Source organism: Centroberyx affinis, unplaced genomic scaffold (genome assembly GCF_046629955.1).
Source record: "Centroberyx affinis isolate AG114_WGS23_722 - 3 ecotype Tasmania unplaced genomic scaffold, CSIRO-AGI_Caff_v1 ptg003530l_1, whole genome shotgun sequence".
In the NCBI taxonomy this organism is placed as follows: Eukaryota; Metazoa; Chordata; class Actinopteri; order Beryciformes; family Berycidae; genus Centroberyx; species Centroberyx affinis.
In genome coordinates this window covers 66527-87483 of record NW_027281474.1, presented here as the reverse complement: position 1 = coordinate 87483, position 20957 = coordinate 66527, and the positions used below count along the sequence as shown (strand labels likewise).

Genomic DNA, 20957 nt, shown 5'->3' with positions numbered 1-20957 from the left:
GGCGGGATGCACTGGGAGGCATAAAGAGAGTTCCGCTTTTTGTGTCAAAAAATGGAATGACGGAGAGTGGCGCGGCTGCACAATTCATTAATTAGCTTTACCTCCGAGATATGTAAAAAGAAGGGAGAGGGTTGAGATGGTAGAGTCAGACAAACAAAAAGACAACAAACAATCCGGCACCAACAACAACATCGGAAATATTTAAGTGCGGAGCGGATTGGGATGTCGTTTGCTGCGGTGTCATGTAAAAAAGCTGGTTTTGTTGTCGCTCGGTGCATGGTTGAACGTGCAGACAAGGGACCTGATTTGCCTTGTTTGTTATTCTCCCCTTTCTCTCCCCATCTCTCTGGTGAGCTCTTGTTTGGATCCGGAAGAAGCCTTTGCATCTTCATCAGCGGGGTGTTTGTGCGTGATTGTGATGTACGCCAGTCACCCCTCCCACCATTATCAACAGGTAATGAAGACGTTCAGAAGCCCTCCTCTTTCCCTCTCAGAAGGCGTTGATTCATGCAGCACACTTGAGTGCTGACTGAAACGCATGCCCATTACTCTCACTTCATTCCCGCTTTAAACAGCATATTAACTTTTCAGCACTTTCTTCCTCTCTTCTACCCTACCCCCCCCCACCCCTCCTCTCCTCCGCCTCCACACCACGTCCTCTCTGATTCCCTGACCTCTTCTCTCTTTACTCTCCCCTTGAGCTTTAAGTGAGCTGGCTCAGGTTCAGGTATCTGTAGAAACATATCTTATTTCCATTTGCCCCTTTAAAGTCGGATTTATTGCACCGGAGCGGCAATCACAGGGGGTTGTGGGCGGTAGAAAGCGCCATGCTTTTGACTGGTGCCCCCGCTATCTTGGGTCTGTGTCTCAAGTGTCCATCCAATTGGAGGATGGCAGAGTGGCGCGGTGCACGCCGGGGATGGATGGCACTCCGGGGGTTGGCAAAGAGGCCATCCGTCTAAGAACTACTCTGTCCTTGTGCCGTATCTGATCTGAGCTAGACAGAGTGTATTAGTGCTGAATAACGGCCCCACACTGCTCGACCGGCTCCCTGCTCTCCTCTGCGATATTTGTCTCCAGAGGGAGGAGGTTAGGGGGAGAGGGGTGGTGGTGGTGGTGGTGGGAGGGGGGGGGGGGGGGGGTGGAAGCCTCCCAGGCAGCCATGATGAGGCCCCAGAGCTCCAATGATGCATGGGAGCCCCAAGCAAAATAAGTGCTTGAATAAATATCAAATAAATCGAAATTGGAAAAAATAAGAAACTGGGGAATTGGTTAAGAGCATAGTCTTGTAGTATCAAAAGCCATTTCTCAATTACTCTGTCTTCTAAGCATTTGGATATGATCGAATCCGACAGTGGACTGTGTCAATTACGGAAGGCCAGAAGAGAGGGAGAGAGAAGAGGAAGAAATAAAAAAATATGGAGAGTGGGAAAGTGGCTGTTTTTAGCCAGTTTTAGCCTCCGCCTCCCACCTTATTCTATTCTGTAGTTTGTCAAACCAAAGGGAAAAGTCATCTCAGCTGCCATTGCTTCTTAGCTCTCAATACCCAGGGGAGATGTCTGATTCTAGCATTGATCCAGTCTCATAACAATAGCGGCGAAATCCCATTGCGAGTGCAATAGAAGACCTGCCTTTGGTGTGCACCTACACAATCAAATACAAACCTTGTTTTCCACAATATCACAACCCCCCCCCCCCTTTCCTTTTTCAAAAGGGCAGAATCCATCAAAAAAGCAACATCTCTGTTTTGCCACCTGTGAGTGTGTTGTACATCCATTTCATTTCCCAGTACCATTACAAGATTCAGAGCTGGCCAATTCCCTTTACTATCGATTTCATTCCACTTATACTTCGCTCAGTTTTTAAAACCTCCCACACAGAAAACCATCTCTTGACAAATCACTTCAGCATTGCACTTCTCCAAGGCCACGCAAAGATTTTATGAAAATAATTAATACTCATTTTGCTGTTTTATCACAATGCCCTCAGCTAGTAAAGGGGAAAAAAATATTTAATTTAATTATTTTTAAATGTCTAAACTGTCAGGTGTAACCAAGCACTTGTCCACATATTAGCTACTGAGAAATTTACATGGAAATCAAGAAAACATACAAACTTCATCGGTGTTTTGGCTGACATGCGGGTAAGTATGACAACATTTTCATTTTTAGGTGAACCATTCCTTTAAATTCAAACTCACACACTTGCAATCAAGCAACATTTCTACCACAATGCAGTGCAACACACATTTCAACCCCCTATGAAGCCGCTGGGGGGAAACCTGCCTTATTACACTTTGGAACACAACCTGATTTCAGCACAGCTGTAACCTTGACAACCTCATCACATGGCGTGCACATCATATTTCCAGCTTTCCTCCTACACAATGATGGACAACTAATGTTCAAGGGAGACAATACGACAAAAAAGCAAACAGCTAGGCAACAAATCATTGCATTCCTTTGCTGCAGCCCACTGGAACATGACATTGGCATCCCGAATTAATTTTGTGAGATGTATTTTCATTAAATTTTTCAGTGTGGCTCCCAGTGACAGTGTTTCATTGTTTTGTTTTTTTTTTCTTTTCATTTCAAAGTGTGGGCAGATATAATGGTGTCATGGCATCATAAAAGGTGTCTGGCAATGATTAATGCTATCAATAATGAAGTTCCACATTTGACTTAATGTGAAAATGTATTATCCACAAGCAGCATCCATCAGAGAAGACCTTTGTATATCATTTGAAGTTAATTCCAACATTTCTTTTTTTCTTTTCTTTTTTTTTCTTTTACATTGCAGGGCAGTTCATGATGGATTATGCCAGAAAACCCACACAAATATTTGTTATAACATCTCTATCAAACAAAACAAAATGGTTCTCCAGAGAAGGAGTGGGGGAGAGAGGGACAGAGAGAGAGAGAGGGAGAGAGAGAGAGAGAGAGAGAGAGAGAGAGAGAGAGAGAGAGAGAGAGAGATAAAGAAATGGAAAGAGTGGGGAAATGGATGGATGGATAGATGGACAAACTGTCAGACAAATGGATGGATATGGTCATTTTTGACATATTCCAGAGATAAATATTCCTGAAATATTCCTAAATCTCTGCTCATGATCTCACCTGTAGAGTGTGACCGGAGGGTTGGCCTTTGCGGAGCAGTGGAATTTCACAAGGCTGCCCTCCAGAATAGGCTGAGGCTCCACTGACAGATTGACAAGTGGAAGATCTGAAACGCATAGACACACAAAGACAACCAGTTACAGTACAGGCAGCCTCCTCAAACGCCACGTAGTGAGCTGTAAACCCGAGACCAGTACTCTGTTGTTGACATTTTCTTGGACTGAATAAGTCTCGAGAGAAAAAAACATTGCACATTTTGCAGGGGAGACAAAAAAGAAACCTTATAAATAGTTTAGAAATCATGTGACCTCAAATGAAAAAGATACAACACACACACACACACACACACACACACACACACACACACACACAATAAAGTCCCACTTTTTCTCAGGGGGCCTACATTTGCAATATGTTTTTTCTTGTGACCCAAAACTGGCACTGATTTGGCAGCCTCTTATGTAGATCTACCATACGTAAGTAAATCTAGTCCATTTAAAACCACTAGCTCAAAGTCTTTTATTCAGCTTATCTTACAATGCATTGGCAACACTTACAAAGGTTTAAACAACATACTCATTAGCTTTTCCTCCAGAAGAATAGGCAATTACTCCTGAATAATTTGAGAATCCATTTTAGTCTTCCTGCCACCCACTAATGGGTCCACACCCAGTTGCTGAATAACTGGGTGTGTATATTTCACAGGTATGGGAGAGAAGATACTACCTCACTGTTGTTTACTATATTCATTAGCAACATTCAAAGGCAAGAACACGGCAAATCAAAGGGAAACTTGACTTGATAATGAGTTTTTCAGTAATTGGCAATTTGCAAACAGTGGATAGCCTACAATGCAATCCATTACAATTAAAATAATAAACAACCACAGTGATAGATACAATTAAACCAATTCCTAAAATAACAAGCACACAGATTATGCAAATTTAACAAACAACTTAATTCATCCTAATTGACAAAGGTGGAATGCTTTTTGAAGATACATTTTAATTCCCATATCAACCCTGTCCCTTGAGAAACAAACAGTTTTACCTACTGTATTATTTACCCCTCAGACTCAAAGAATGAATTTCAAGTAGGTGAAGCTATTTGTCAGGGCTGCTAGCTTTGAAAGGAATGCTAAATATATTTAGTTGAGGCTTCGAATGCAGCAAGGCAAAGTCAAAAGCAGACCTGTGTCCAATATTAGTTGGAAATAATGTTTTGTTTGTTTTTGTGTATCTTCTAATCTGTATGGAGCAGCAGATGGGTGGAGAGTATACCATCAGGACAATTCAGGCAGTCTCCAGTGAGTTATCGATCAAGGAAAACATCTGGGACTCACTGCATTCTCCTGCTGAATGTTGCAACCATCATAGTCTAAAACAAACCTGAATCCTCAAAAGTTAGTCGGAAGAAAGCGGAAGCACACATTGAAGTCTGCCATTGTGTGAATGCTAGTTATTTTACCAATTTGAATAGAAAATAGATATATATTTCTTGTTGGAAATTCTCACCACTGTTGCAAAGTGAGATACTCACTTTTCAAAATTAACAGTTGCAAATCTGTGCTGTCATAAAAGCAAATTATTCTCTCAAATTATTCAAAAGGAACTTCAGTTTAACCCTCCCAGTGGCAACAAACAGAGCTCTTCATCTAAAACACCTCTTAGTTATGTCTTAATTTGCCCAAACCTGTCGATGAGGATCCATTAGATCAGGCCACATGTGATTTCTGAGTGCATCAATAAAACTTGGCTAATTAAAAATACATTTTGACTGACATTGTTGCAGAGGATGTTGTTTCCATTGATCTGTGACCTGCTGCCTACAGAAACAGAGCAAAAGATGCTTCTACTGAAAAAAAAAAAAGATTTAACATTACAAAGCCTAGGGACGCCTTAATAGCTAACAATTTTCTGAGACTGCTTCGGAGACTCAAACAGTATAATCACATTTCTGCCATTGCCTATGCTATTTGTAGCACCAGTGGCACACTGGTAATGTAGCAGGGATGGGAGTAGATTTGTCATGAGGAGAAGGAGCTGGAGCTTGGTTTGATGTAGGTTCAGCAGTCTGTTTGGAAGGTGTACTCACTCTATGTGCTCTGTGTTCAATAATACTAATGTGGTAATCAGGGACTGTGTTTGGATGTGGTTGTGGGCACGCGGATCCACAGAGAGCTACAGAGGCGCACCAACACTGCTGTCATGCAGCCAAACAACATTGTGTATAGTTATGGAGAATGGTTCTGTGTGTGTGTGGGCATGAAGTGGAGGAAAACTGCTTTTTACCCTGTGGCTGTGCAGATGCTCTGGGCTGGCTCAGCTGCCACAAAGCCCCAGAGAGGGGGTGGTCCAGGTGCCATATTCCTCTACACACACACACACACACACACACACACACAGACACACACACACCTCACCTCACCTTTTTTCATTAGAGTGCCCCCCATCCCCACCAGCCACTCTCCCACCTTCAAATCCACAAGCCCCACCTGTGCCAGGTCTTCCTGTGCCAGTAAAGAAAACAACAACGTGGTAGATGCTGGAAGACTCAAGGCCGCAATGAACCAGCGGGTCTCCAGCTAGAGAGCAGCCAGGAGTGTGTGTGTGTGTGTTTGTGTGTGTGCACGTGCTTATCTGCGTGGCTGTGCCTGCATGTGTATAGGCACATGTTGGAGGGCGCGTGTGTTTATGGAAGTGCACGTGGGTGTGTGTCATAACAAAGCAGGAGACCAAGCTCCAAGCTGTGAGCAGCAGTGTGAGGTAGGTGTTTTTAGCCCTGGCCATGGTTAATTTGGTGGACAAAAAGGTGGGCAGAGAGGACCTCAGGGGCAAAATGACAGATGTGCCAGCGGTGGAGGTGGTAATAAAAATCCACAGAGAAGCAGGAGAGAGACAGAGATAAGAGAGAGAGAGAGAGAGAGACAGAGATAAGAGAGAGAGAGAGATCTGGAGGTGGCGGCGCTGGTAATAGACGCAGTAATGTGGAAGTTAATTTGCAGGCCTTTCTGCCAAAAGCGCTCCTCTACTGTACTTTTCAACCATGCCAAACTTTTTCCTCTTGTGGAGCTGCCAAGAGACTTCTAAGGACACCAATGCTCATTACTGTCAATTCTACTACTAATTAGGGTTCTTTTAGGATGATCGAGGTGTAACAACTGACCCTCCTGAAAAAAGACCTCAGTGCCTCCCTCCCCGCAGGACAGTAGTGACATGATGACTTAACATCCTTTTCGAAGTCAGATGAGCAATTTGCTGGATAGCTCCAACTCCCTGGAGAACCGCGAGCAAAGAGGGTCAGGGGAGCAACAGCTGTCAAAGTCTGCCAACGGGGGCTCTGGGAGTGGATCAGGGACTGTCACTTATCTAACCTTCAACCCTTCAGAGATGACAGATATCTACTTAATAAAGAAGTCTGTTTGTCACTTTGATGTATAAATGCATGAGTTGCTGAGCGAACCCATTTGAGGCGACGTGCGACAGCACATCAATATGCAGGCCTATTAATTCCTCTGATTCGTCAAGAGAGTGGTAGCAAGGGAGGCAGAGGAGGGAGGGATGGATGGATAGAGGGAAGGGGGGGATAGCGGGATTGATGGAGGCTCTGGTGAAAACAACAGGATGAATGGGGGGGTGGTGTTATAGCTGGCCGACAGCTTTTGATCGGTTAGTTCAAAGTGTAGACCAGATGGTGTTTTTGGAACAATCCTCCAACTTCTTTCTGTTTCCTGGAGATAGTGCCAACATAAATTGCTTTTTTTCCCTCTTTCTTAAAGCTCAATTTCCAATCTCTCCGGGTCATTGTAGACAGCTGTTCTCCAGTAGGACCAGCCTCAAACTCTAGGAGCGGCGGCTGCCTCTGAAAGATGGGGAAGCTGTTTGTGGGCCATCAGCATGCGGCTTGTAGCCTTAGCAATATGTGCACACTGTCATCTGGTTGGCTGAATGGATTGCTTGAGGGAGGCACAGAGGGACAGACAACCTCAGGTGCAACATCTTGATTATGAGATATTCAACCATGGAGTGCACAAAATGTACTCAGTCAATTCAATGCAGGCAGATGTTTTGCTGATCATACTGCAGGTTGTGGTATGGAGGGCTTTATTCCTCATAGAACACCTGTGAGCGTCTAAATGTGTTCAAGAGCATCAAAGTTTTATGCAAGATAATCACAGGATAGTAGTCAAAGCTTAGTTTAGAGCATCTTGTGTGTGATCTGTAGAGCACCTGTCTTCACACAGCCAAACATAGAACATCACATGAGACAATTCTTTATCACAGCGTCATTAGACCTTTATCTGGGGTACACAACATGTTGAGCCCTTTATTCCCCCCCCCCCTTTCCCTTTCTCTCTCACTTCCCAGTTCTCTCTCAGATGAATTTGCCATTATCTGCTTGATTAAGCAAGAAGAGCATGTAGCTGAGCCAGCTACCAAAAACAAATCCTCCCCAATTGCACATCTGCATGTTCTTTATTAATTAGTCTCAACAAATGGCATTCATTTTCCCCCCACATGGCTCAGCTTGTTTGCAATGCAAACACATGAGGAACCTTCACTCCTCTCATCCCCTGTGCTCTCATTTTCCCCATGCGTGTATGAAAGGATGTTACTAATGTGGGGCAAAGCTATGCAGACATGCAGCTGGACTGGGAATATGTGAAATTGTGTGATGAGTGGGGAAACAGCGGGACATGCAACTATGGCATAAGAATCATATTTCTCTGCAGCGGTTTCATGTTGGGGTGTTTACTCTGCTTAAAAGTCCAAAGGGCATAATGTAAGTTAAGTCCAAAGTCATGCTGCTGGAGAACACAACATCAGGAGGTAGGCACCCCTCTGCTATCAAATAATTACAGTCAGCTAATGGACTGGTTTGGACAACTGAAGTCAGCAGTCTATCCAGGGTTCTGAATCACCTCTGTTGGCTTTAAATCCCTCTCATTTTGGCAACACCACCAGTACATGCTGTATTTAGATGCTAATTTGTCTAACCCTAGGTCAGATAACTCTGTATGAACTTCTGTGGGGATGAAAATGCTGAGGTGGATGTAAATCATGAGCATTAAAGTGATGATAAAGGAAAATACTGTTGTGAAATGCATTGGATTTTGGACTGGTTTAAGCTGTAAAGCAATGTGCCGGGTAATATTTAGATTACTCTCATTTGGACTGCCCTGAGGATGAGGCTGAGCTGCTAAGCTCATAGGTGAGTGGAATAAGGAATGTTACAAAGGGCATTAAGTCTGGGAACATTTTAATTACTTTTGTTGCCACTGACATTATCTCACTAAACCACTAGACCACGGTCAATTTGATAACTCTGAGTAGAAAAAGACTCATCAAAAAGAAATGTGAATTAATAATGTTGATATTGGGACATACACAAAAGGAGATATGCAATAGACAATACACACATAGGTATGCACATTTAGATGCCCAATGAACATCATCTCATATTTTGGCAACAACTAGCTGCTGATGACTGAAACTGTAAATTTCAGTCTTTGGGGAAAAATGTCAGATTAAATTCATAAAATGTGGATTTTTGAGGCAACGTAATGCAATCACATTACTAGACTACTAGATTAGAACAATCCAGTAGATAACAGCACATTACAATCAATAAATTGAAGCAGGTATTCATTAAATAGCCACACATACACACAGTGTCTGATTCTCAGTCAAATGTCTGCAAAGGCCAATCACCCCGGTCTATTATCTTCTGTCTTCTACTCAAATCTATCAGGTCAGACCCAGCAGTGCCCAATAGAGATCCAGAGGGACTTTCATGTCAGCAAAGAAATAATGCATCTCAATCAGAGCTTGGAAGGACAGAAGTGGTTCTATAGTTCAGCACAGCCTCAATGGCCTATACTGTATCCAGCTCTCAACTGGGTCCCTCTTGGACTAATAGCAGCCATTCACCAGAGCCTCAGAGACTGCCATTGATCCTTCCATCTTTGTTACTAGACCAAGGCACATTGTGTCACCACTTTATAAAACACCTGAGACCAAGCCATGCAAAGGGAATGGACTTGTACTGTATGTATAAAAACTATAATGTATGTTATTGAAGGGCTTTCCTGTTGTCTGGGCTGCACAGCAATTCCATACTTGCCAACCGTGTGAATCCAGAAGTTATTTTAGTTAAAAATTATAAATCATTTCAGAAAATTATCATTTCACTATTTACATTTTGCAATTTAAGTTTGGCTCCAACCACCACTGAAGAGATAACCTAACCATAGAGACTACATTTTTGTTGCAATTGTAATTTTGTTGTAATTTGAAATTTCATCAAAATATGGGAGAAAATCAGGAGAAATGACACCAGGGTAAGAGCAACTCTACTATTAAGATGGCCAGTCATTCCGGATCTTGTGTGGGGCTATGAGGGCGATGGGATATTGGCTTGAGGAAGGTTTAAAGGAAAGTGCCACCTTCAGACACTCTTACAGTGAGTTTGTGATGAACCACTTTCCACTTTCCCCCAACCTAACAAAAACACACTACCAAATAATGCAATGGACCCAGGAATGCAGGATACATTTCCTATAGCTTTTTTTTTAACAGTGTTAAAGTGTTTTAGGGTGGAGTTTTCCTTTAAGTGCCCTTTTGAAGGAGGCAGGGTTGTACACAATATCCTCTTAAATGCTTAGCCATGCACTGTCTAGCAAGTTGGGATAAGAGGGACAAGGATGGAAAAGCTATTTGAGACAATTTGACTCTCTTTCTCTCTCCCTCCCTCTGTCTCAACCATATCTCTCTGTGTGCTTTAACATGCGCATGCATCCATTCATTCCCCTCTCTCATCTGTGTGTGTGTGTGTGTGTGTGTGTGTGTGTGTGTGTGTCGGGGGGGGCGTGTTGTCCTGTGCAAGCATTCAGTCCTTTGTGCCTGTCTCTGAGTCTGTCTGTGGTGTGTCCAGTGGGGAGATCTGATCTGGCTGACACTCTACCGCTCAGCTCATTACAGTCTGTGTGCCCCTCTTCTGTATGACAACAGCTGCTTCTCATCAATATTTACCACTGCGTTGTCCTTCCACACTGCCCCCTGTGGAGGAGTAACCGCACAGGCCAGACCTCTGTGGTGGCTGGTCCTGCCAGAGAGGGAGGGGAACCTATCTCTGCTGCCGTCCACCTTGCCAGCGCTCCATCATTTATTTATTCAACACCTGTTTTGCTTGTAACAATAGGGACCGAGAGCAGCGTGACTGGGTACTACTCTCCATTCACCTCCTTTACAATTCACAGCGCATTCACATTCGAGTGGCTTCCAGACTTCCAACCACTCAACACTCCATACTCACAGTGGTATTATCACAATGAATGTGATTTTATTACTCCATCAAACTATCAGGTACAAATAGATTTGCGCGTGAGTAATCACAGGCAACTCAATACTGCACACTTTAATTTAGATTACTGTATTGTCAATTTATACAAGGCAATTGAAATTTGCCGTGATACACACACACAGCTCCCAACATATACGCGTGTGTTCAGCGAGCTCAGAGTCACCTGCAGAGCAGCGCCACTGGAGCAGTTTGGTGTTCAGCGCTGTGCTCAAGGGGCAGAGATGGTGTGTGTATCTGCATTAAAGCTTATATTTTGGTAGTCTCTATTTAAAACGAGAAAGCTGCTGGATATGAGTGTTTCATATCCTACTGCTGAAGCAAGAACATTGTAATTAAATTAGTCAGCATTGGAAGTTATCAAATTGATACCCAGCACGAATGAATCAAAGTTCAATTACCGTACATTTCATTTCTGGAGCAGCTTAATTAGGAGGTGGGTCTTAGCACTGAAGTCTGTGCTGAGCGGATGCACTTTACCTGTCAAGGCTGAGGACGGGGGTGGAGAGCAACTGGGGGGGGGGGGGGGGGTTAAAAAGTTGGCACATGGAGTGGGGCACAATTTCAAATCTCAACAATTCGGGGTTTCTACTGTCACTCATTCTGATCTCTCGCACGCTGTGAAAAATGTTTTCGGGAGCTTTAATTGTGTAAAGAGCACATTTCTGAATGCTAATTAGAGATCCACTGCACTCATTTTTCTGGGTTAAATCATACATTCCGAAGTGAGGATGATGCTATGATAGTGAGCATCCATCACAGATGCATCATTATACGTGATGGCAAACTGTTTTACATGTGGGCAGACTTCCCTCTCTGACTGCTTGACAAAAAATGATGGGGACAAACTGCAAGGGTTGCAAACACCAACATCTGTTAATCATTTTTACACCCGTGCCTGAGTTAGCCCGATCGTGCCGGGCCCGCTCTTGCCATGCTTGCCTCGTGTGGTGTACATAATGAAAAGAATGGAGCCGTCAGTCATAATGGCTCTCTAAATAGCATTTTCTGCTTTATTAGTCATACTTAATGGTGTTGAAGGGGGCTGTGAGTGATGCAAAATCCCTTTGTTCAGAGCCCCTCTTTTACTGTGAACGGTTCTTGATCGAAAAAAGATTCCCTGACAATTGAGGCTCAATGTGTTTTACACGGTGGGCTTACTTTGCCTATTTTGGAGGGGAATTGTGCATGCTCTCATCAAAAAGATTGATGGTGCAGGCGAGGAAATAAAAGAGGTGGGGATAGTGTGCATAGTGCCACGGCAGAAAGGTAGTTGGACCAAAAAGAAAATCCCATTCATTTTAGATGGACGGCTCCTTTGATATTTTATCATAGAGAACAAAAAAAAAGTGATGCATCATCCATCCATCCATCCACCCACATGGTATGAAAGCAAAATGGAAACCAATTATAAATATTCATCAGAGCTTAAAATGAATCCTAGATGTTTACAGAGTGTTAGTCACGTATGCCTGTCTGACAGTTTCAGGCCTCTACATGTGGAAAGTACCTTAAATATTGAGTGATAGTGTTGAGAAGTGGAATATTCTTCATCTGCACTGATCACTAACTGAGGAACAGTGGGAAACTATAACAGGTAAACAAAATAATTCACCTGAGACGGAGATGGGGGAGATAGACACAGGGAGAAAGCCATAAAGAGAGGAGAGGCAGAGATGAAGAAGTGGTATACTTACGTTGGATGTCGATTGTGACGCTGGTCTCCTTGCCATTGGGGACTGCCTTGTTGGAGGCCTTACAGATGATCTGCTGGCCTGTCTCGATGTTGGAAGGCGATAGGTAGAGAGTGCTCACCGTGCTTTCTCTCCTGCCATCCCGAAGCAAGGTCTGCAAAGAATAAAAGATTGAACGAGTAAAGCCGAAAGTAACAGTTGTGACTGATTTACGGGCTTTCTAGTATCTAATATCAGATCAGGGGGCCAACACGGAAAGAGAAAACATTTTACACATTTTGTATAGTGCTTGCAACTCTCTGTCTGTGCATCAATTGTTAGTTCTAAATGAACAATCAGTTTTGTTGCACAAAATGACCATAATATATCAGCGGGAGTTTTGTGTTGTTGATCACTCCATTGTTACCTCAATGGCTGGTGAGATTTCAAACTTTCTAAACAAGCAGTCCAGTTCATCCTCTCTCTTTTGGTGGAAATGCTCCAGACCCCCAGGCATTTCAATATACGCCCAAGCTCCACCCCCTGAACTACCCCCCTTGTGTTCAGAACTTCTTTCATTTTCATTTGCACAACCATGGAAAAATGTACAGCCACCAAACGATTGGATATGCAAGACACCTAAAAAGCCTCCTTCTAAAGCCAAAAAGGCCAATTACAAAGCTCGCTCCAAAACCTGAGGGAACAGCAGTGCAGCATTGGCCTAACATTTGTTGGACAGGTAAGCGACCTATGATGTAGCTAACATTAGCCACACAAGTTAGCTAGCTAACCTTTCTTGTTGATGCAACATAGAAAATATTAGCTTGCCACAGATTGCTGCACATAAATAAATATCTATCTAGCAATATGCTAGCTAGATATACAGCCTGTTGCTAGTGGCTAAAGGGTATTGGGTAAAGTTGGTTAGCATTAGCTACAGCTTGAGCTGTTAAACCTTTGGTTAGCCAATAACATGGCATCACTATTGATTCAATCTTTTACTTAACTTGCTCTGTGAGATGTTCTAAACATTTAGGTTGTAACAGTTTGCAATGAGATGTTACCTCTTCACTTGACATTTCTGAACCTACTTGTCAATAAACAGAATGTCACAGTTTGACTTGTTTTGAATTTATGAGTCAAACTCTTGTGAATACATGTGAATACTGTACACTCAAAATGTATGTGGTCAAATAAATACTGGAATGCACAAATCAGAATTCTAAACATTTAAAATGTTTCCATACACACAGAGACAAAAGGTGGAATGAAGACACTTTTGTGGTGAAGGTGTCAAATTGCGAAAACAGCAGCAAATTCATACACACCGTGTCCCTTGGGGAGCCAGAGACAAACCCCCGGAACACTCTTGCCTGTAGTTTTGCTCCAAGGCTGATTGATATGAGAAAAAAAAAGTAGAAATATGTTTTTTGAGCCTCTTTTGTGTGTCTGGAGAGCTGTGCTCCAGTGCATGGCTTGTCATACCCCACAAAGGAAATCAATCTTCTTTTCAGTGTTCATCCTCTGAGCCCTACATTGTGGGAGCCATCTGGAATCGCTCGGTAGAGCAGTAGTTCTCACTCTCCCTCAGACGCTCAGGGGAGGGCTCTGGGAGTCTATGCTAACCAGTGCGGGACAGCGCAAAGTCACTGACTAGAACAAATTGGCTGGGCAACGGGGCACAGTGTGGTCAACCACAAAGTCAAGATGCATTTGCCTGCCACCTCTTTAAAGGAGGCTCACTGCTGCTCTGTGTTTTTGACTGTAATGTTAAGGAAGAAAGGAAGGCCCTGCAACAGTAAAACACATCAAACATTTTCTCCACATGGAAACAGAAGGAGTGTAGGTGTATATTCAGTTGACCAGCAGCGGCTCACAGGAGCTTTGCTTTACTGCACTGGTACCTTTGGATTAGCCTCACAAACAGATGGGTTGCTTCATGGATAATATTTTCTTTGCTTGGATTCTCACTGTATAAGAAGTAAAAATATTAACAAATATAAAGTTTGTGTTGAAACCAATGCATTTGTATCTTCTAAAATAGTACAGCATTTCCATCTAGATTCAAATATAAAAGAAGCATTCTAGTTAAATGTAATCTATACTGAAGATTTCCATGCCATATCTTTAAATTTACTAACACAGATACTCTTGGGATATTTGTAAACATTTGATTTTTGGGGTTATGAAAGGTTATTTATGACACCTAGCCAGTTACCTTGCATTACAATAACCTTACAAAGTTCAAGACAGCTAACCAGCATATTTTAGCCGCCATAATCACTAATAATTAATCATTAGTGGAGTGAAATTGCAGCTTATTGACAACGTACAGACTAATAGCAGTAATTATCTCCTCATATCTCTATACAAGGGTTCTTTTATTTCAATATAAAATTGTAATGTAACCATGTGCCATCCTTCTCACCTACGCATACCACATTCTGAATAATATAATTAAAATGTCAAAGAACTTGTCATTATATAGGAGTGCCAAGACATTTAAACAGAAATCTTTGCCTTTCTTATCTTACTGCTTTTCTGCTCAAGTACCTCTTAGGTGGCATGTCACATTAAAAAATACATCTGTATATTGGAATGGTGATAAGACTAATTTAATCATATAATGCTACATTATAAAACATGTTACAGTATAAGGACATTGTAGATATCCTCCATGTTTCTGTGAAGTCCATTTGTATGTGAAGAACCATGTGATGAGATTCATAGTTGTGCGTGAGTCTTGGCGCTCACCTCTAAAGCAGAACGCATTAGCTGTCAGACGTGGGATGTGTCAATGTAATATCCTTTCTGACACAATCAGGATTGTTTCCCTCGTCGCTCTGGACCTGTCTGAAGTCATTAATCTTAGAGGGGGTTAGCTGGCTGCTACATTGAATTCAACACCGTGCCACATTACAAATTGATAAATTTTCATATCACTGCCTGGAGCATGTGAGGAGAATACTTTTGCCTATGCTAAGAGAGGAATGGCAAGAGTAACAAGATTGAGACGGGAGGGCTGCTTTTCCAGGTATGAGATCAGAGAGGTTCCCTGCTGAGAAACCATGAGTGGACCTTCAGACCACACAGTGAAGGCTATTTAAGAGTTTTAAAGGGAGCAAACAATAAGAGGAATCATTCTTATTAAATTCAGATAGTTGCAATTTGTGAGTCGATTCAAAGTGATCCTAGATTAACCTAAAGTGCATGCTTTGTTGGCAGCATGTAATTGCATTGCATGCATTGACGTTTGAGTTGCAAGTTCATTTTTCTATTTCAATTGTGATAAATCAGTGGTGCCTTTACCAAAGTGCAGCTTTAAGGGCCTATTGTCTGACAAACCTTGTGTGGTATTCATGCAAATGTAAGATACAATCTTGAATTTGTTTCACCTTTTAATTTTGTGTATATTCACATATGTTCTTGAAGATGGAAAAGTTAATTTTTTGTATCATTCTTAACTTATAATAACTCAAAATGTACAACTGTTTTAGTCCAATTTGACAAATATTAGAAATGCAAACAAACCTTTACAGCTAAATACATGTTTACTGTGAATGTCTCACTAAAATGTCTTCAGTCCAATAAATCACTCTGTAAACAAAGTCAGCAGTGAGGCGATGTCTTAATGACTCAAATTTATGCTTGAGATGTAATATTTGGTATCACTGGACACTTGAAGACTTGTTTTTTTATATGAATTCTGTTGTGGCCTTATTGTAATGCCATATATGAGTCTCTGATTTACCTTTAATACGTGAAGTGTCTTGGTATGGTTTGAATGACCATGGAAAACATGTAAGAGGCATTTGTTAACCATCTTTTACTTCATTTAGGCTTGCTAGTCACTGGAAACAGAAAATAAATAGAAAATACAGTTTGAAATGAATATGACCTGCTGAGACCTGGCAGGCATGCAGGGAAAGCCGTGATTTGGGTCAGTGATAGGGAATGTAGAGGAATGAAGCCTCCAAGGGGTGACTTTGAATTTACCAACAAAGCAAAACCCAATCATTTATGTCATTAATATTCTGCTGATCATCCAACAAGCCTTTGATATGCCCAAATATCAAATGTGTCTCTGGGTTACATTCATTCAGCCATTTTTAATTCTGGACCACACAAGGGCACATTTACTAAAATAGTTAATATATAATAATTTCACTCAAAAAACAAGAAATCGCTTCAACATTGTACTATCTACTGCTACAAAAGTGAAAATACACCTTTTCCTGGTCACTGAGGTTAAAAAGATTTATTTTGATTAACTTAGCTCAACTACAGACCTCCAATTAAGATCATTTCTAAAGTTCTCCAAAGCAATAAATTGAAGTGATCTTCAATTCTGATCATACCCTTAATTTTAATGCAGAATAACTGTGAGGTTAATTAGCTTGACAAAATCTTTTGAGATCTATTGAAACAGGCGCAATGAATATTAGTGTTGAAAATAAAGGGCCCTTTGACTTAATATGCTACTCAACTACTGGGAACACTACACCTGTCTCCCACACAGGAAAAAAAAATTGACATGCCTGATATGTACTCAAAATTTAATGAGTTATTTTATTCAGAAGTATTTTCCCCACGCCCATCACTTGGTGAGCATTTCTATTAAAATTAAATTGCTCTAATTACACAGAAAACTTTGCCTCGCGATGAAGGTTGGGAGAAAAATAATTAAATTGAGAGGCAGATAAAGCAACAGCTTTGAACATTTGTGGGGAAGTGGGGGGTAAAATAGGAGGATGAACCGTATCTGTGGATGGGAAGAAGATACACTGAAGTTTATCTTCTGAAGTTTAGGTGCGTTATACATTTGAATGTTTCCCGATGCTGTTGCTCTGCTGAAAATGATATCTGTTAGCAGAACGGGCTTCATTTCAGCTTTATGGGCACAAAATTGCCCTTATACCCAGCTTTAAAATGCACATTATTTTTAAGGCAAAACTGGCTATACAATAAAAAGCATCTACTTGCAGTAACAACAGCTAATAAAAATGTTCCCATTTTTTGATTATTATTTTTTTAACCTCCTAACATTGAGGTAACTGCCCAATCTTCCCCAAAAATATGTTTCACACTGAGGATAATGCCTTTCAGGGATGGGAAAATATCATGTTTTTTAAAAGATTTGCTCTACCATTCCTGTGCAAAAGTATCTTACTGTGAATGTTCACAACTCCAAACCACAGTTCAGACCTGGAAGCTGCACAGTGCTGCACTGGTGGCACTGAGCAGCTCCACTGGAGCAGCTGTGGGTTGAGCGTTTGAGGGAAAAGAGAGCATTACTCATTCATTTCCCCTGCCCACATTTTCACATTCTCACTAGTCTTGGGATTTGAACCATCCACCATGTTAATTCTTTGGGTTACCATGATACCCTATACCATACTTCAACTCTAAATCAAGAGACTCAATCAAGTCTTTTTGCTGAATCTAACAGATCCACTTTAACCACTGGTAAATAGCTTATAATAGGTCAGGTAGAGATGAGATTGTGGAGGCCTTTGCTGAGAATTAGATGTGGGTCAGAGCTATCATCAAATATGACACCATCAGGAAGCCCATTGCTCCGACTCCCCCACCACATCTGCTCACATCAGTCCTCTTCGTTTGTGGGGTGTGAGAGGACCATCAGAGCAGATGATTATGCTTACAAAATGTCCCTCCGCCCCTCTTCAGACCCAAAAAGAGTCATCTTCTTTTAATCGAACCCATTGCTTTTTAATGGTAGGCAATCGAGATAAGAGGGTAGAGGGACGTCGTCGGGCTCAGCACAGGCATGTGCCATCCATCAGCCAGCTCCAGCACAGAATATCCTTATATCTGCCTTCACTCCAGAGAGGAAGTGAAGGCAGGAAGCACACTCTCCGCCCACCATTAGCGCGCGGCACCTCCGGCAATCACTTTATTCAAATCGGCTTGGTGCCGTATCCCAGCCCAATCAATGGCATTTATCTGCTCTTTGAAAAAAGCCGATAATGGGATGAGACAGCGTAGGGAGTGAGAGAAAGCGGGGGAGGTGTTAGTACTCTAAAGTGCCTGGTCTCTTTATGTCCCTTGTTTAAATGGAAATAGAACATGGCGGTGTTGACTGCATGATTAGCCTGGAGGGTTAATGCCACTCAAGAGTCTATGGGGTCAGATGACCATGACACCAGGCTGGTGTGAACAGTGGCTATTGTGTACTGGGCAACAAAAGCGGGAACACGATCTGTCATTGACTATCAAATTGTGCCAAAAAAAAAAAAGGTTCAGACGGATTCCCAGCACAGAAAGTGACATAGCAGATTTCATAACAGGTTGGAAAGACTCAGAGAGATAAATGGAATGGAAGGAGGAGAGCAAAAACACCAGAGACAGTCTGCGAAATGCAAAGTCAGTGATACTCTCAATGATCTCACCATCTGCTTGTCTGAGTTGATTTTGTTTACTGGGCAAAAAGGACAAGCATCTTTTGTAATCCCAAACACAACCTGGATTTTCAAGGGATTTAATTTCAATAAAACGCAGTCTGGATGCCGAGGCAAATAACTAAGCGTGGCTCAGGCAATCACTCTGACATATCGCGTAGCGCTCTTTCAGTGGTTCTTCACAGCAAAACAAGAAATGCAAGATGATAAATTAATTAACAGTTTTTTTGTCCCTTTCATTCTCCGTCTTAGGTTGTCTGTGGAAGCCAATAAATGCACAGCCGCAATACCACCTGTCACTCCACCCCCACCCCCACCCCATCCCCAGCCTGTCTGAAAACCTTGTATGACACACACCTCTATGCTTACCTTGGAGTACATGGCCCCGTTGAGGACCTCTCCGTTGCGGATCCAGATGATCGAGGCCGCTGGTTTGGCGTTGTCGGCATGGCAGGTCAGATTGAGCGGGTCACCGGCCCTTAGGCTCACCACCGGCCCCCCACTGATCACTGGGTCCTCAGGGGGAACTAACAAGACAGAGAGAGAGAGGGAGAGAGGGAGGGAGGGAGAGAGGGAGGGAGGGAGGGAGAGAGAGAGGATGCGTTAACTATAAATATTTGTGTTAAAATTATATAATAATCCATGTATTCATATTAATTGTTAACAAATCAATAGAACATGTAATTCATGGGGAAGAGATAATGTGAACTGTTGGTAATATATGTAGACATTTAATAAAGATGAGTTATTATGTGCTATGTAATATGTTTTGGTTTTGGTGGGTGCAGAATAATGTTATAATGGAATAAAAAATGCGACAGCGTGTAATGTCTTCTGTAATTTTATTTTTATATTCATCTGTCTTATTTGTCTGGGATATTGCATCTGCAGTGACATTCAAAAAATATGATGAACTTGAAAAGACAAAGCTAATTACAAATGGCACCTGCAAGGGTTTAACTGCACGGAACATAACCACCTCAGACGGTTAATTCCCATGAAATGAGAGTACTTAAAATGCCGAATAGGGAAATGCTTAAGTTTATTGTATACAAACTATCTTTTTGGGTTTCTAATGCCTCTCTATTACATAAAACTATCGACCAACAAACATGGGGAATTTGCATTGCAAAATTGAAGTCTCAGTGATTCATGGTCACTCATTCAGTGAAGGCAATCATATCTCAGAGAGACATCTATTTACCTTGTGCATAATGCAAAACTAACAGTGGATCGCACAAGGCACGGCAAAGCCTTGCACAAGACAAATGTCACACTGTAAATAACTATCAACTCTGCCATCTTATTCAAAGCAGATGTGACTTCTACAGTATAGATGATAGCAATTAAAGCAATTCAGTCTTATGAATTCACCACCCCCAGACACACAGACATAAACACACATTCAAACAGACAAACAGAAAAGACAGCATCACATAACAGTGGTGCTCTTGCTTCTAAATGGCACTGATCAAACTCCTCTTCCTATTTTACCCATGAACTGATCATCGTTTTTTTTTTTTTTTCAGTCAAACTGCAGTGAATTATTGATTGACCTGAGTGCTCATTACAATGCAGATCTGGGGCAAGATGAAATCAAAGGCTGCAGGCAGCTGCCATATTCCCTTGCAAGAGCGTCATGATTGGAAGGAAGGTTAGTAAGGGTTAGATCTATGTTGTCAAACAGCATTGAGATGAGTGAAAAGAGAAAAGGGAATTAGGCTTACTGTATTGTACATTTAATGACGGTAAGTATAAAAGGGCTGTTATAGAAAAGACATAAATGAGAGCTTGGAGTCAGAAAGGTGTGCATATACTTTCTCACTTTTCTTGGAAGTTAATTATACATTGTCAACACTTTGTTACTTAGCTCAGTATTAGTTGTAAGTTCTAAGTGCATTTTTTGATGATAAATAGATCCCATGAGTTTTTAAGTGTAAATATATTACATTTACTTTGCAATGTAGAGCTAGTTTGTTTCGCAAATTGTCAAGTTTGTTTGTTGTCACTTGATAATTAGGGGTCCAAGCACGTAGTGCTGGAACCCTATTGTATTTGCTGGAATTATTCTTTCTTTCTTTCTTTCTTTCTTTTTCTCCACTAAAAGTGTCTGCAGCTCAGAAACCGTAAGTCCTACAGCAGCCATATTTGGCAGGTGGGCTCCTACGGTGCACCGCTACTCAGGCAAGGCAGCCCATGCACATTGGCCAGATGGTGGCGCTATAACAAGCAACTTTACATTTTGGCCAGTAACTTCTGAACCGTGTGTTGTAGACTGAAAATTCTTGTGTTCCTAGATTCTATGGAATGTGCCGAGTCCAACCCATATACCACTTTCAATGTCCACCATATTGCATTGTCCGCTATTTTGAATTATTTAAGAAACTCCT

General features: G+C 41.8%; 1 protein-coding gene across 1 annotated transcript in view; it reads right to left on the bottom strand.

Moving 5' to 3' along the window:
- Nucleotides 1–20957, bottom strand: part of LOC139661453 (kin of IRRE-like protein 3) — a 58353-nt gene that overhangs the window by 20410 nt on the left and 16986 nt on the right. Inside the window, exons 3-5 of the mRNA XM_071539879.1 lie at nucleotides 18937–19094; nucleotides 12173–12323; nucleotides 3117–3222 (exon numbers count right to left, since the gene is read on the bottom strand). Of these exons, the coding sequence (XP_071395980.1) occupies nucleotides 3117–3222; nucleotides 12173–12323; nucleotides 18937–19094 (415 nt within the window). The remainder of the gene's footprint in view (nucleotides 1–3116; nucleotides 3223–12172; nucleotides 12324–18936; nucleotides 19095–20957) is intronic.